Source organism: Zeus faber (assembly GCF_960531495.2).
Source record: "Zeus faber genome assembly, chromosome: 9".
NCBI lineage: Eukaryota > Metazoa > Chordata > Actinopteri > Zeiformes > Zeidae > Zeus > Zeus faber.
The window spans coordinates 26,313,802-26,329,165 of record NC_137197.1 but is presented as its reverse complement, the minus strand read 5'-3'; the positions used below and the strand labels follow the sequence as shown (position 1 = coordinate 26,329,165).

Here is a 15,364-nt window from a genome sequence, read left to right as displayed (position 1 = left end):
CCTGGGCTAAAGCAATTGGTCATCTAGAAGTGTATGGGTTTGGAACGCTTTCCATCCTTTCGACCCGGTCGTTCCTCTCCAAGGGTGCGAGCCTCGAGCAGCCGTCTCAGTTCTCCGACGCCAGGAACTCGATCTCCCGGCCCAAGTAGTGCTTCAGCCACGGTACGATGGCGAACAGGCTGATGTGGAAGTCACGGGCCTCGGGAGGGGGCTGGTCCGCGCTGAGCCCCTGCTGAGCCGCTTCGACAGAGCCGCACACGTCCACGGTGCCCCAGCTCACTACCCCCACCTAGAGGACACAGCCGATAAAATCAACCCACTGTAAAAACAAACAAAACAAAACATCTGCACATCACACAACCAGGTGGAACTTGCTGATTGGGCGGCGAACGGTGTTGCTCTGCTGACCTGGAAGTAGCGCATTCTGTTCTGCAGGAACAGGGAACCGCCGGAGTCGCCTGGGGATCAGACAGATAATCGGGTTTTTGTCGCTATTTCCTTGAGAGTCTAAATCTGTTTTATATGTCTGAGTTGATAGTTCACCTTTACAGGTGATGGAGTGGCGGAATCTGCCTGAGCCTCCTGAACAGAGGAACCGCTCGGGTACATACTCATCCATGGTCACATTGGTGGGTTTTTTCAGGGTCCGCTTCGCCTCTTCCACGCACTTTTGCCTCTGCGGAGTGTAAAGCCACCGGTACCTACAGTACTGTACACAATAGTGAAGACTACGCAGACCACCGCTCATTTGGGCTTCGCTTTTTTGAAAGCCCCACCTGATCATCCGTCTGAATATACGTCTCCTTGCGTTGGGAGTCCTTGTGGATGAAGAACGCCAAAGTTTCTTTGTGCTGGAGTAATTCCCTTCCTGTATCGACACACACGGAGGTGATCGTCAGTGGTAATAACATGATTTGTCTTTCATTCTCTTTAATTACTTGCGTCCGGGGTCAAAGGTGGCGTCTTACTCTGCTCCTCGCAGTTAGAGTTGATCCTCTTCATGGCTCGGCCGGCTGCCACTGTGCAAGGCAAGCAGATCGGCCTGCCGTACAACACGACCATATTTGGTATTACACACAATGAAAGGCACGACACAAACTCCATTTTTGAGTGTCTTTCATAATTTCTCATATTTACATGGTATAGAACGTTAAAATCCAATCCTCTGTTTACCCAAAAGACCCATCTGTGATACAGCAACATACTGTACAGATCCCTCCAGGTTCTCTCAGGTAAATTACTCATCCACAAAAACCATCTTGTTCGCTCTAGGTCTATACTTATCGGAGTCAGAAAACCCTTGTCCCCCTTTCATCATTTTACCTCACCTCGTCTTCAGGGACAGGGGGATGCTCTCGTTCAGCCTCACCAGAGCGACATCATAGTCGTAGAACTCCGACACGTTCCTGCTTCTGAGTTTGTCGAGGTTGTACTTGGGGTGCATGATGACCTCCTCAGCAATGGCCATACCCAGACCTGCGTGAGCAAAGACACGGAGGCACCACTAGCGCCGTATTTTTGTCTAGTAGTTGCCATTTTTTTTCCCCCCTCATCGGGGGAAGGAGGTTAACCAGCTACTAACCGTGTTCCACCTCGACGGTCTCTTCCGCCGTGCTGGATCTGCCAAAGCAGTGGGCAGCGGTCAGGATCCAGTTCTGGCTCACGATCGAGCCATAACATTTAGTCTCAGACTTGCCTCCAATCTGAAGAGTTGGGAGGTGGAGAACGTGAGGAAATGCATGGAAATCAAAAAGAAGGATTGGATGAAGTATTTGAGAGCTATCATCGGAGCGCCATTCTCACCATGGTGAGAGTGACGTGCCAGGGCCTGTTCTCGACTTTCTCTGTCCCTGGGTTAACGCCCCGATTCATGGAAACCTCCTGGGCCAGGCCACACTTTGTCACGCTCTTGTCACCTACGTTTTCAAACATCAACTTTTTCAACGATAAAGATTCACCGAGCTAAGCATTTTTTTCGTAATACAACCATTTGTATCCATGACACGCCACATAAATATAATAGACAAATATTTGTCTCCAAAAACAAAACAAACGAAACAAAAACACGGCCAGGGATGATGGAAGCCCAACTGATCATGCTGTTGAAGACCCCTCCTAGAGTCTCGTAGTCTCTCAGGATGAAGAGGTGCTTCTCGCCGTGCTTCTGTGAGGCGATGGAATTCAGCTCGGCTTTGTTTATGTTCTCCCCAACACCGAATACGTAGATGTCTATGGACACACGCAGGGAAATACAAATGGAAACACTTTTGCATACTCATGAACTCTTCCTTATTCGGTGCACTGTAACACTATTATTATTATTATTGTTGTTGATAAATACAAATTATGTTTTCAAATTTGAGTTTGAGCGCTATTGTTCCATGGCATACCCAGCAGCATCTCTTCGTTGTGGTCCAGCGATGTGCTGCTGTACCCCAACAGGTGTCGCATCAGGGCCAGCGCAGCTTGGGGGCTGGTGCCTGTGTTGGAAAACCCTGCAGCGAGAGAGAGAGCGGGAGCTTTCTACACCCTAGAAATGTGTCCTTTGGGCAATGCTAGAAATGTCACGTTTTCAATGTGCAGTTCCCCATCGGTCGCCTCAGTGTTATAAGAAACAGCCGTGCACTGAGGAAAATTAAACATAAGTGAACCGAGAACTGTGGCTGTGTTTTGCTATGATATTACCCGGTTATCGTCATGGATTAACAACATCCTCATCATCTTCATAGCATGAAAAACAGTGTAGTCTCAATTCAAGATAAGAAGACATAATCACCAATAGTTTTCACTATTTTCTGGTGCGAAATGGTAGTTTTGTGATATTGGGAATTGCAGTGGTTAACTTTTAGATTGTTTTTTTTAACATTCAAGTATTATCATCATTACAATGCACTTAGTGAATTCAATTTCTTTCTGTCCTTGTCCAAATAAATAAATATATATATATATATATATATATATATATATATATTAAGGAGTTAATTTGAAGTTTTTACAGCTTTGGTCTGATAACTCGCTTGCCATTCCCATATACTGTAATTCCATGAGATGAACATCTGTTTGATCCCTTTACATGCTGTTCTGAATCCATAAAGAAATATAAATATTGTGCAAAGCTCCCAACGATCACACCGATTTCCAAATTTTTATTGTAGTGGCTTTACCGTCGGTTTGTATGATGACCACGTTCTGAGTCTCATTGAAATGGTTTTCCATCCTGTTTTGTTTGTAAATGGAAATCATCTCATTGACGCGTTGCAATGCGGCGTAGAGGTTGGTGCCCGTCTTGTGTCCATGGCCTACAGGTCGACAGAGTGGTCAGCAAACGAATGAGGCAGAGAACAATGTGAATGATCGAAAGGTCAAGTGTTATTGGAACTACACTACTTTTGTAGTCAAACAGCTGGACACTCCTTATGACCATATCTGCATCTTCGCTGAAAAAGGTATCGGTGATTGTCACAATGTCCTTTGCCTCGCCGGCGAATGATGTCACGTGGAACTTCATCTGGACGTCGTAGCTGTCCAACTAGGACAAGTCGATAAAACATTGTTATTATGACCGTTCTTTCTTTTCTGCCTGTTTGTTCTGATGACCCTGTTTAATAAAGTGGAGTTTCACACTGACCTTCCTGATGAGGCTAATAGCCGCCTCCCTGGACTTCTTAAAGTCCTCTTTGGAAATGCTGCCCGACGTGTCCAACAAGATGTAAACGTTGACGCGACTGTCGTCAGTCAGACTTATGGTTCGAGCAAAGGACCCTGGAGGAAATTGGGAAGAAGGTTGAGAAGAGCCAGCCCCGTCTTCCAGGGTGTGTTCGCACACAAACACACACACACAAACACACAAACATCACTGACCTTCCTTATTCTGCTCCGGAGAAAGCACATCCATGACCCCAGTCAGAGACTCCGCCATGGCTGCCGCAACCATACTGGGATTGTCGAAGCTGTGCGTGGCTGTGAGGAAGCGCATTGGAAAACGACGTCAGGTGCTACTTGTACGCCATGATCCTAAAAGTCACGGCATCTCACTTTGTGGACTTTCTTGATCTCGTTCATCCCCAACTCCCTCTCGCTCAAACCGTACCCTGGCACCGAGGGGTGGACCCGCTCCACACCCTGCTCTCCAAGCAGACCCTCTTGGCCGATCCCAGCAGGTCCAGACCGGCCTGGCACCGGTACTGCGCCGTCTCTCCCACTTCGAACCGGCCCACTGACCTCCGCGCCCCCGGTGGGACCCCTGGGTCTTTGCAGTCGTCAGCTGGGTTGAAAAGAAAAAGACTACTGATGTATCATTTTGGTATACGTATGGTGAAAGTGCGAGGCCACGTGGGGCTAACCGTTGAATTGGCGTATTTATTGTTTGTTCAGTGACCCGTTTTACTGGAGCAATGAACCGTAATATGAAAATATGTTTATAGGAGAACAATGTTTGTCTTCCCTTAAAGCTGAGTCGCTTGGGTGCGCATAAGCGTGACCTCAATTACTCCACGCCTCTGCGCTGGTATTGAAAGTGGAACTATTATGCTCCTCTTTACACAAGTTAATATAGGTCTCTGAGGTTCCCAAAACATGTTTTTGATTTTTTTTTTTGCTTAGAATACCACTCATATTATGTATTACAGCCATTCTGACGTACCTCTAAATCCACTGTGTTCCTGTGTTCCTTCTGTTTCAGTGAGTAGAGCCACCCTCCTGAGGCCACACGTTCTGGGAGACAATGGCGTTTGAGCATGGCTTCCGGGTTTCATTCTATTTACTCCGTAACTTTCACTGATTTCACCTCATCACTCCACCAAAATCTGTTTCTGAACAAATTTGAGGCGAAAAATAAGCGATCCAGTGGCTGAATAGTTACTCATATTAGATCTACAAGTTCTAAATATTTGTTCCAACTATGATTGCTGTTCTCCCAAGCTTGTGGGCGACAGACTCTGCACTGCGATACTATTTGTTTCATGTAAAACTTGGAAAATAAAATAAATACATCTACAATATCGGTGCCTGCGCAGGGAGCGAAGCATCGCCAGAGACACCGCTCTCCCCAGCCACAGGCTGTATGCCCTCCTCCCCTCCAGGAGGCGCTACAGGAACCTCCCTTCCAGGACAAGCAGGTTCAGGAACAGCTTCTTGCCCTCAGCTGTCATCCTGCTGAAGTCTACACCACGGTGACAACCATATTCATACCCACTCTGTTAATGCTGCTAATACCGCTCTTAATGTATATACTTCAGTGCATCCATATCCATTGTGTAAATACTATATTTAATATTGTCTTTATTTAATACTGTAAATACTGCTCATCATTCAGTTAATACTGCTCATACTGTATATATTTTAGTGCAATCATATTCATTATGTCAATACTGTTGATAATAAGATAATTCTGTTCATACTGTACATACTTAGTACAGTATATCTATACCCACAACTTATTTTATACATAAGCTGCACTTTACTGCCTGTTTTGCACTTCTGGTTAGATGCTATACTGCATTTTGTTGTCTCAGTACTCAGTACTTTGTGCAATAACAATAAAGTTGAATCTAATCTCATCTAATAAAAAGAGACACGGACCGGATGAAGCATATAAAGAAAGCATATAAAGAAATCTGTGACGAGCTGATCAGCTTGTGCAAAGAGTAGAAAAAACCCTTTAAAAACGGAGGGTTCAGAGTGGTCGGAAGCCTCAGCGTTATGTTCTGCAGCATTCATACATTACTTTGTCATTAGTTTACCTCATTATTTAACAATTTGGTCACGTCTAATATGAACATTATATCTGACCGAAAAATAAGGACAAAGCATAATATGTCTCTGTGGCACCCACGGTGGCTGCTGCGGCTGCTTTTCCCCATGCCGGAGAGTCCCTGTTCAGGTGCCGTTGTGGCAGTTCCACCTGTTGCACGCCACCCGAGTACCGACACAGACACAGGCAGAGATGTTGCAAACACACCAGTTCATTGTGGAGAGTTGGCAAGATGGAGCTAGCCGGGAGCATATGGAACATTGTCGTGACAGAGGCTCTCCCTGTGTGTGTGTGTGTGTGGGGGTGGGGGGTTACCTATGCTCGTTGATTGCTCTAACGGGCAACAGGCATACAACCACCCTAACCCTGGCCGAATTACCTGGACCAAAGACAGGTGTGGCTGCATTAACCACACGACCCCTACACTTAAGCCCCCATTAAGGCACCCGTCGCCTTTAGTGCCTTTACCCGATGAACTCGAGTAAATATAAATCTTCTCAATCGGCCCGAAAGAAGGCCTATATCCCATCCAACCAGTGAAACCCAGGTGCCTCCATTTGCAATTTCTGCTCCTTCTCACCGTAGTTGTCACACGTGGGGGTGGTTCCCGTCCATTCCCCAGACAGGGTGCAGGTCCGATTGGCTGATCCCGAAAGGCTGAATCCATCCAGGCAGGAGAAGCTCTGGAACATCCCAGGGCGGAACCACTGGTTCCTGGGTTGCATTTCCCCGTTGTTTAACTCGAGCTGGGCCGGACAAAGTACCTCTGAACAGGGCGAGGGAAAAAGAGGAAGGATGGTACATACAGTATAGAGAAATATGAAGTCGTGCTTCCTCTTTTGCGAGCCGCCATCCAAAATGTTACCTTTACAGGTGGCCTGTGAGAATCTTCTGCTATTGGCTAATATCATGATGGACCACTCTCCATGAGCGCCGCACAGCCTCTGGCTGATCGGGAAAGCATAGTAGCCACGGGGGCAGTGATAGGTCAGCACACTCGACTCTAACCCCCCCTAAACCGGAAGCAGTTCGGAGTTTGGTTACTTTTACTTCTTTTTGTTCAAAATGATGACATTTTATGTTGAAGAAAATAATTCAGAGGCACAACAGATCCTGGTTGGAAATGTCAACTTTTGTTAAAGCGCCATCCCTTCATTATCAATGTAGCAACCACTCCGGATCGATTGAGCAGATCGAGTGTACTTAGAAGCCCTGTACCTGGGAGTAGGTCACGAGACCCCCTCGGATGGTCTCCGCCGTGGAGCAGTTCACAGGCTTTGGCTCCTCGTACTCCTCTTCAGAGTACTCATAATCCTCGTACTGCAGATGCACTGGAGCGCACGTGGCGAGAGAGTAGTATTTCCAGAATAAATACGACCGGAACCAAACTCGTTGTAAGACAGAAAACGGAGGAAAATAATAATATATCTCAATGTTTGACTTGAACATCGATTTGGAGGGTACTCACCCACTTGGACAGAGAATAAGAATAGGGCGCATATCAACGGCGCATCAAACCCGACCATCTTCAATCCCCACCGGTTTGTTTGTGTCTGTCCGGGCTTGTGTTGTTTGTCCCTCTTGGTGACGGCAAACGCTGTGTAAGCTGGCACCTCTTAACCGAGCAGCGGGCAGATGTTTTATTTGAAAACTGATTACTCATTAACATAGGGGCACAGGACGGGGAAAGGCCGTGGGGGGTCGGGGTATTAAGCAATTTTGGAAAAACTCAAACACGCTGGCACCCTTCCCAAACATTGGCGTGTGTCCTTTGAGAGGCGTTAACAAATAACCCTTTCCTCGTTGCTCACTTTTTACATCTCTCAAATGTAATGTTTGAACCGAGAAAAAAAAAAGCCTTTCCGACACACTGAAGTCAAACCATTATTCACACGGACATAGCATTGGGTGTTTTTTTTTAGCCCAACATGGCGTGCAGTGCACACGTGCTCCTGTGCTTACGTGTTTGTAGCCGTGCACACATCTGAGCATGTGTGTACAACCGTGTGTGTGTGTGTGGTTATGTGGTTGTGCTCACAATGCAGTTCAGCGGTGTAAATTATTATTACTGGTCCTATAGACATTTAACATCGACCCATAATAACCCCCCTCGCCTCGCTCTCTCACCCTCTGACCCCCCTCTCCCGTAGCCCCCTCATCCATCCATCCCCCTTCACTCCCCTCTTTTCTCCCCTCAGGGCTCAGTCCTCTCAGCTGACTCGGCTTTGTGGGACACCGTGGCAGAAATCCTAAAACTATGTGGTAACTGGTCGCTCATTCCCTCGAACCCGACGAAAGAAATAGAAAGCCTATCTTAAATATCCTTGAATGCGAGGTTGACTTTTTTTTTAATTCTATTTTATTTTTTGCTATTATTACTTTTTCGGCGTTATTCAGATGGATTGGGAAAAATAGCGGCCGCTGCGCCTCGGGAGGAGAGGCGAGCCTGTAAGGTCTCCACAGCTTAACCGAAGGTTCCAGGCCCGTCCAACCATGGTGAGGCGATCGACTGAGGACGAGATTTCTATCCATCCATAACTCACTTATCAATGGATGATTTCTCGCTTACCTGCGCTGTGTTCGTGATGACACCAGGCTCTGCGGAGGCACCGGAGGCGCGCTTCTTTCCCCCAAGACGAGAAAAAAGTAGCGACGGCGGATTCGGAGTAAAACATGTCGGACCTCACACAAGTGGTGGCGTACTCGGGCACGTGTGCCATTTACAAGGTCTGTGAGTACACGACCTGCAAAATGCCCCCCGTTGAAGTCCGTTTTGGACACCAATATTTGGCAGACTTCCTCCTAAAGCCGACCTTAAACAATGCTCAATATTGCAGTGTGCAAAACGGCTCATCCTTTGTGTCAATAGTACCTCCTGCTCATGAATCGCTTGCTGAATGTTCAACTTTGTCTGGTTCCTAATCTGGCCCTTGAAACAGCCAATCCTGCTTTGTAAATAGTCAACTTACTCTGCATTGTAAAATAAAGGTTTCAAACACTTTAATCCCACCCCTGGCATTTCTTGTTTTGTTTTCCATCAGAATGTGTTCTGCAACCCCGCTTTTGAGCTGGAAGGGGAGCAGGAAGGAAAGGTGGAAGGATTCCGGACGACCTCCTCCACCCCTGAACCCGTCAAGCCTCCAGCCTCCAGTGAGTCAGCCGATCGGTTTTCCTCATGTCGATGATGTCGTGACTGACGCTGCACAGGATTTGAACTCGTTTTGAAAAGTCTTTAAGAAGAATATTTTGCAATATTTTGTTTGTCTGTTGCTCAGAATAAAACTTTTCCCCATGAACAGTCTGACTATTTCACTGCTCTTCCCTGTGTGTGTGTGTGTGTGTGTGTGTGTGTGTGTGTGTGTGTGCGTGTGTGTGTGTGTGTGTGTGTGTGTGTGTGTTTTATCCCTTAGGCCGAGGTTTGTTCGGGGTGTGTTTGACGCGTTTCCGCGGGCCGGGGTGCAGCTGGGGGGCGGTGGTGGTCTCCGCCGCTGTGGTGCTCCTTCTGGTCACCCTGGCCCTGGTGCTGGTCCTCATTCTCACACGTGAGTCGTTGGAAGGGGCTGCACGTGGCGTCACGGCGTTGACAAAATGCAATGAATAATGGGAATAGAAATCCTAATCTTGTCACAGCATCGGTACCGTGCGCTGGGTGAAATCCCAGGCCTTGTTGTATGATTTGCTGATATCTCTTGAACCTAACCTAAAGTGTTTCGTCTGCCACATCAAAAATCTTGTGAATGCAGCCTCTGCCCTTTAACTGTTATAAACCACCTTACTCTTGTCAAAATAACTAAATATCTTTCTTTAGTCATTTTATAAAAATCTGATTACTATTCATAAATTTGAAATGTAATGCATGTTATCATAATAATATGTAATAATAAATATGTTGTAATAATAGTGTAATAACACTGTATATACACTGTAATAAGTTGGAAATAAGATAGCAATAATACAGTAATAATTTAAACACACTCATCGTCAATGTTATCCAAGCTAATATTATTGTATACATATTTATTCAATCTGTGCATAATATTAGAAGTCATACACTGAGTCCCTGCTATTCCCTTTTTGAATTTATCCTGTCCGTAGAATCGCATTTTGTACATCCTGTTTACTTTTTCACATTTGTTTTTTATTTCGTTTTTCCAGACTGTTGAGCTAATTGTCCGTACAGCAATGCAGATTGCTCACCCCAACAAGTTCCTTGTATATGAAAAATTCTGCTTCTGACACTGATATTTTACGGGAGATTTTTGTTTAACTTCAATGTCCAGTGCTTGTCAGATTGTGGTGATGGTGATGGGTGTATCTCCTTCCATCCCTGTCGCTCGGCTCCAGAGATGAAAGGTCAGGCAGTGGACGGGGAGCTGCCGTCCACCAGTCCCCTGGACCTGCTGAGCAGCGTTGAGGTATCCCACACGCCGCCTACTCTGCCCGGCAACAGCACCCAGAGAAGCGCCAGCACCACGTCAGCCCCACCGCCGAGCAGTCACCCCACGGCCCAAACCCGTAAGAGCTCTCACGGCCATTATGGTCGGGTTTGACTTTTTCGCGCCCCATTATCCCCACTCATTCACTGATCCCCATTTGGCTTCCTAGGTTGCGGGGGGATACTGACGGATGCCGAGGGGAGCTTCAGTTCCCCGAACCACCCGGGCCCCTACCCGCCAGACTCCCTGTGCGTTTGGGTGATCCGGGTCCCGCCGCCGGCCCTGGTCCAGATCCACGTTTCCTCCCTGACGGTGGAGGGGCCTTCCCCCTGCCTGTTCGACTGGCTGGAGGTTCAGGAGCAGACGGACCGGAGCTCCGTGGTCACCAGGTATTTGGGCGACGGACAGGGTCCAGGCTGTGATTGGTCAGTCAGACATCCATCATGTTCTTGGGTCATTTAAGCTGATATGCTGCCAGCATATATAACTGTATCTGCAAAATAAGGCAACAATAGGTAAAAATAAGCTAAATTGTCTTGGAGATGCTGTCATTTGGAGGCCCAACGTTTCTTGTGTTGTTCTAATGCCTTTTTCGATATTTGTAAGTTTCAGTGTATTTATCGTTACCTTAAACAGCGGGTAGGTGGCGTCAGAGATCTGTGTATGCTCAATATACTTTTCAGTTAAGGTCCGTCTTTAAATGAAGTTATTACAATAAGATAGGTTAATATAGGATAACCTTTTATAAATCCCCGGGGGGATGTTCAGGACAAACGTGGGCGACTGAATAAAACGGTCTATACTATTATCATTATTGCAATTTTTTTATTTTAATTATATGTCGACTGCTGTGGCTTTTTTTCCACCAACTTTAGAGAGCAAGCTTGGGTCGGTGCCACTCTCATATTAGGATTCATGAAATGCTGCGAGTGTTATATAACCTCCTTCTACAAATCCTGAGAAGAATTTCTAAGGTCAGGCACAAAGTCCACATTCAAGACAAGCAAGAACAATGGAAGAAGGTTCAAATCATTTAGTTTGGAATATAAACAGTTATCCTTCAGAACTCTATTTGTTCTGTGCTGTTTTTAAGCTCTTCTGTTCTATTCTGTTCTGTTTTGTTCCGTTCTCCCGTAGGTTTTGCGGTAACGTTGCACCGCCGACGTTCAACGCCAACAGCAGCACGGTCTGGGTGACCTTCCGCTCAGACACCAGCATTGGCGGCAATGGCTTCTCCGCACAGTACCGAGCCATAGCGCCAGAACACAGTAAGTGTGTGTGTGTGTGTGTGTGTGTGTGTGTTGATAATGTCTGTTCAAAACAAATGTGAAAGCTTTTACAATGTGTGTGTGTGTGTGTGTGTGTGTGTGTGTGTGTGTGTGTGCGTGTGTGTGTGTGTGTTGATAATGTACGTTTAAAATGAATGGGAAAGCTTGTACAATGTATGTGCGTGCGTGTGTGCGTGCATGTGTGTGTATGTGAATGTACATTTCATGGGGTCTCGTGGGTCTTCATGTCCTTATGTCTATGAACTCGAATTGGAGGGATACATTTTTGTGAATGGACTCATTCACGCAAGTGCAATTATTTATAAAGCGCATTCAAAAACGACCAACGTTGACCAAAATGCCGTACAACTTAAAGAACACCATAAAATGTATCGTGAGGCACAATGGGTCCCTGAGCTGGTGGAGAGCCCTTGGCGATATGGACATGGAGAGGAACTGTTCTCTTTTGTTGAGTTTGTGTTGGTTCCAGTACAAATGGTGGCCCCTTCCTTCGTCAGAGAGCTGCTCCAGGGAGGAGTTCATGTGCGACAGCGGCCGCTGTCTCCTCACGGTGTCCGTGTGCGACGGCCAGCCGAACTGCCGCGACCAAACCGACGAGGCCAACTGCAGCCACAAGCACAGGGGTAAGAAGAGGGCACCTAGAACGTCGCTCTTAGGTCTTCTTGGTCGTCTGACACTGTGACACTGCCTTGCTCAGGGTTTAACGTGTCACAACTGTGAGCATTCAAAGTATGTCTCTCCCGTTATCCACCAGAGTGCGGTGGACGGAAGACGGAACCACGCGGATACCTCGCGAGCCCAAACCACCCCAGGCCCTACCCTCACCAGCAGGTAACCCTCGGAGAACATGTCCAGCCTGTTCGGCCCGATCCAAAGAGTCTGTGAAGCCGGCGGGGCGAACAATCTCACTATCGAGCTTCCTTATGTCTTCGCCGTCAGTTGTGCACGTGGCGTATATCTGCGGAGGAGGGCTCCGTGATCCGACTGAGCTTCACAAACTTCAGCCTGGAGACCCAGGACGTGTGTGAGTTTGACTACGTGGAGGTCCACGACGGCGGCGACACCGGAGCCGGGAGGGTCCTGGGACGGTGAGAGCTGTTACGAGGGCCTCCGACGGCCGCTCTTTAGCACGATTCTGCCTCTCCCCCCTCCAGCGGCCGCGTCTCCGGGGAGTCGGTTTATATAAGAGCGTCCCTGCGGTCCACGTGGCTTGTTAAAAATAGGGGTTAATCTCTTTTAACTTGCATAACAGGCTTGCATAACTGGGACTTTTTTTTTTTCTTCTTTCTTTTTCCTCCTCTTTTCTCGTCTTTCCTCTCAGGTTTTGCGGAACCGGCCTCCCCCACGACCTGACCTCCTCCGGTCCCCAGATGACCGTGGTGTTTGTGGCGGATGAAGGGGTGGCAGACAGCGGCTTCAATGCCACGTACCAGACCGTGTCCTTGGCGGGCAGTGAGTTCCTTTCGAGCAATTCATTGTTCATTTGTTTTTTGTTTGTGTTCTTTTACTTTCTTCCTTCTTCCCCACACTCACAATCTGCCACCTAACCAGCAATGTAAAGAGTTGCGAGACTGTCAAGGAGTGCCGTAAATTGCTAAATATTACATATTAATGTCCTAATAAAAGTAATTGATCAAGTACCTCATCCTCATCCACGGGCCCCAAACTACAGGCCTGCGAGACAATTTAATGGGCTCGTAACGTGTTTATAATACAGTATACTGTCACATCTGGCCCACAAATTCAACTATAAAATTCAACCCCACATCACAATGCTTAAAGTAATCCACGCAACTTTACTTAATGCTTTCAGAATATAAAACAGAAAATAAAGATTTTTTTATAATTACATGTCGGGGGGTATTGTTAAGCAATGAAGTCGTTAAAAAACAATTTATTTGAGTTTGAGACCCATGCGAAAATACTTGCCTTCAGTAATAGCAGCATTCAAAATAAAGGATTGCTTCTATATGAAACATTATGGACAAAACCTAGTTACCAAACAGAGATATTTGGCCTTGGTTGTTGAATTCTGAGCCTAAATGACCCTGATACGTGGTGACTCTACAAAGGGATATTCTAAAAGCTGTCCAGTAGACGGAGTAGAAAAACAAGTCAGAAATCTACTCTATTACTTGCATCCCCCTGCATCTCACACTGGGTTTTTGACTCATCCGCCCTGTGTCCCAGAGACGTGCGGCCCCAGTCAGTTCTCCTGCAGCACGGGGGAGTGTCTGCATTCCGAGTGGTTGTGCGATGGCTGGAACGACTGCTCTGACGGGGCCGACGAGCACGGCTGTGACAACTCCACCTACCCGCCCTTCAGTGAGTCACTCCCTCGAACTTGAGCTTATGCTCCGTGATGTGAACGTCTACGTATCAAGCCTCCTAGTGGTAACACATAGATACTTACATAACCGGGGACCGAGTACAAACCCCTGGCGGACGCCACCATTATTACAATACCCAGAAGTCCCAAATGTTGCTCTTGGCTTGTACACCCTTCCCATATACCCCTAACTCCAAAAGTACAATTGAATCCTATCTCACTCTCATTTCCTCTAGCTTCGCCGTGTGAGCTCATAGAGGTGGAGATGTGTCAGGGCCTCAGCTACAACCTCACATCCTTCCCCAACATCTGGCTGTACATTGCTGATCAGAGAGAGGCCGCGGTGCTGCTACGACAGTACCGGGTGAGGACACACCGGCAAACTATGGGACTTGGGATTTTAAATAACATGCCAAGAGGGTGGGGGCAATATGACATTTAGTTGATTCCCATTGTCATGGAACAGCTATTACAATGGTCGCCATGTGAAGTCTCCCTTTCTGCCCCAGGTGCTGATGGAGTTGGCGTGTTTTGACCCCCTTCGGAGGCTGGTGTGCGGGATGTTCATGCCCTACTGCAGCCCCCAGGGCGGCATCCTCCAGCCCTGCCGCTCCGTCTGCTCGTCGGCCGAGCAGCAGTGCAGCCAGGCGTTGGACCTCTTCTCTTTCAGCTGGCCCTTCAACTGCCACCTGCTGCCCGACTCGCAGGACCCCCTGGAGTGCGCGTTGCCCTAAAAAGAGCAAACAGCGTTGAAAGGAGGGGGAACCGAGAGACAATATCCGGGGAATGCTTTCTTAAATTCACTTATTTCCAGAATTCAGTCTTCTGTCGTTTATGAGGTCTGCACATGGCCCTATTGTGGAGACACCAATAGTTTGCACTATTAAAAGAAGAGTCCTCAGGAGAGGCGTTGGGTGTTAAACTCAGACAACAATATGGAGGACTGTCAGTGAGACCCGACAAGCTATAACTTATATAATATAAAGCTATAACTGACTAGATGGTGTTGACTGTAATTGATGTGAAATAGTAGCAAATATTTGACAAGTAGAGACAAACTTAAACCTGCAAAACACTTAATTAAAACGAACTAACAGAACACATCTCTATCTTAAGATTTCAAACAGGAGTAGTTGTCTTTGCCACGATCTAACATTTTGGGAAATGTGCCTTTACACTTTAATACTATAGTTTTAAAGTTCATTTTAACTTCTCTATTCCCATGTGATGTGATTAAACAGGGCTGAAAATCAAATCAAAGTTGTCAATCTAATAATAAGTATGTCTTCAATGTTTCGTGCTTTTCTAATGCTCAGATGTCAAAAAGGAAAGACAAATTATGATTCAATACAAACAACATTTTTCCATTTTCTGATAAAATATTTTTATTGCATTGTTCAACTGCACTTAATAGCATAATTTATCAGTCAAGTCAGATTATCAGTCAAGTCAGATTTGTGGGAAGGAAGTGCATATTAGACGAGGGTTGAATTGCATTGGAATGGCATATACAGTATTGTGCGTTAAGAGGAGCTGACCTAAGACAAAAACAAAAAAA

The 15,364-nt window shown here is 46.7% G+C and overlaps 2 protein-coding genes across 2 annotated transcripts; one reads left to right on the top strand and one right to left on the bottom strand.

Moving 5' to 3' along the window:
* Positions 1-106: 106 nt before the first annotated feature.
* On the bottom strand, positions 107-8,427 carry LOC307234870 (complement C2; the record flags this gene model as incomplete). The annotated part of the gene is made up of 19 exons (XM_080006735.1): positions 107-289; positions 409-458; positions 544-676; positions 777-868; positions 969-1,042; positions 1,329-1,476; positions 1,583-1,703; positions 1,804-1,916; positions 2,092-2,229; positions 2,391-2,495; positions 3,165-3,299; positions 3,388-3,529; positions 3,629-3,762; positions 3,862-3,960; positions 4,091-4,264; positions 6,333-6,518; positions 6,618-6,765; positions 6,971-7,083; positions 8,322-8,427. The coding sequence occupies 19 exons, from the start codon at positions 8,425-8,427 to the stop codon at positions 107-109; spliced, it is 2,394 nt and encodes a 797-aa protein (XP_079862861.1).
* Positions 8,426-14,978, top strand: mfrp (membrane frizzled-related protein; the record flags this gene model as incomplete). Its single annotated transcript, XM_080006734.1, has 13 exons — positions 8,426-8,479; positions 8,794-8,902; positions 9,163-9,294; positions 10,097-10,267; positions 10,358-10,577; positions 11,326-11,456; positions 11,975-12,100; positions 12,232-12,308; positions 12,417-12,565; positions 12,799-12,929; positions 13,668-13,802; positions 14,043-14,170; positions 14,316-14,978. 13 exons carry the CDS (start codon positions 8,426-8,428, stop codon positions 14,538-14,540), a joined length of 1,788 nt encoding a protein of 595 aa, XP_079862860.1. The 3' UTR covers positions 14,541-14,978.
* Between the last annotated feature and the right edge of the window lie 386 nt (positions 14,979-15,364).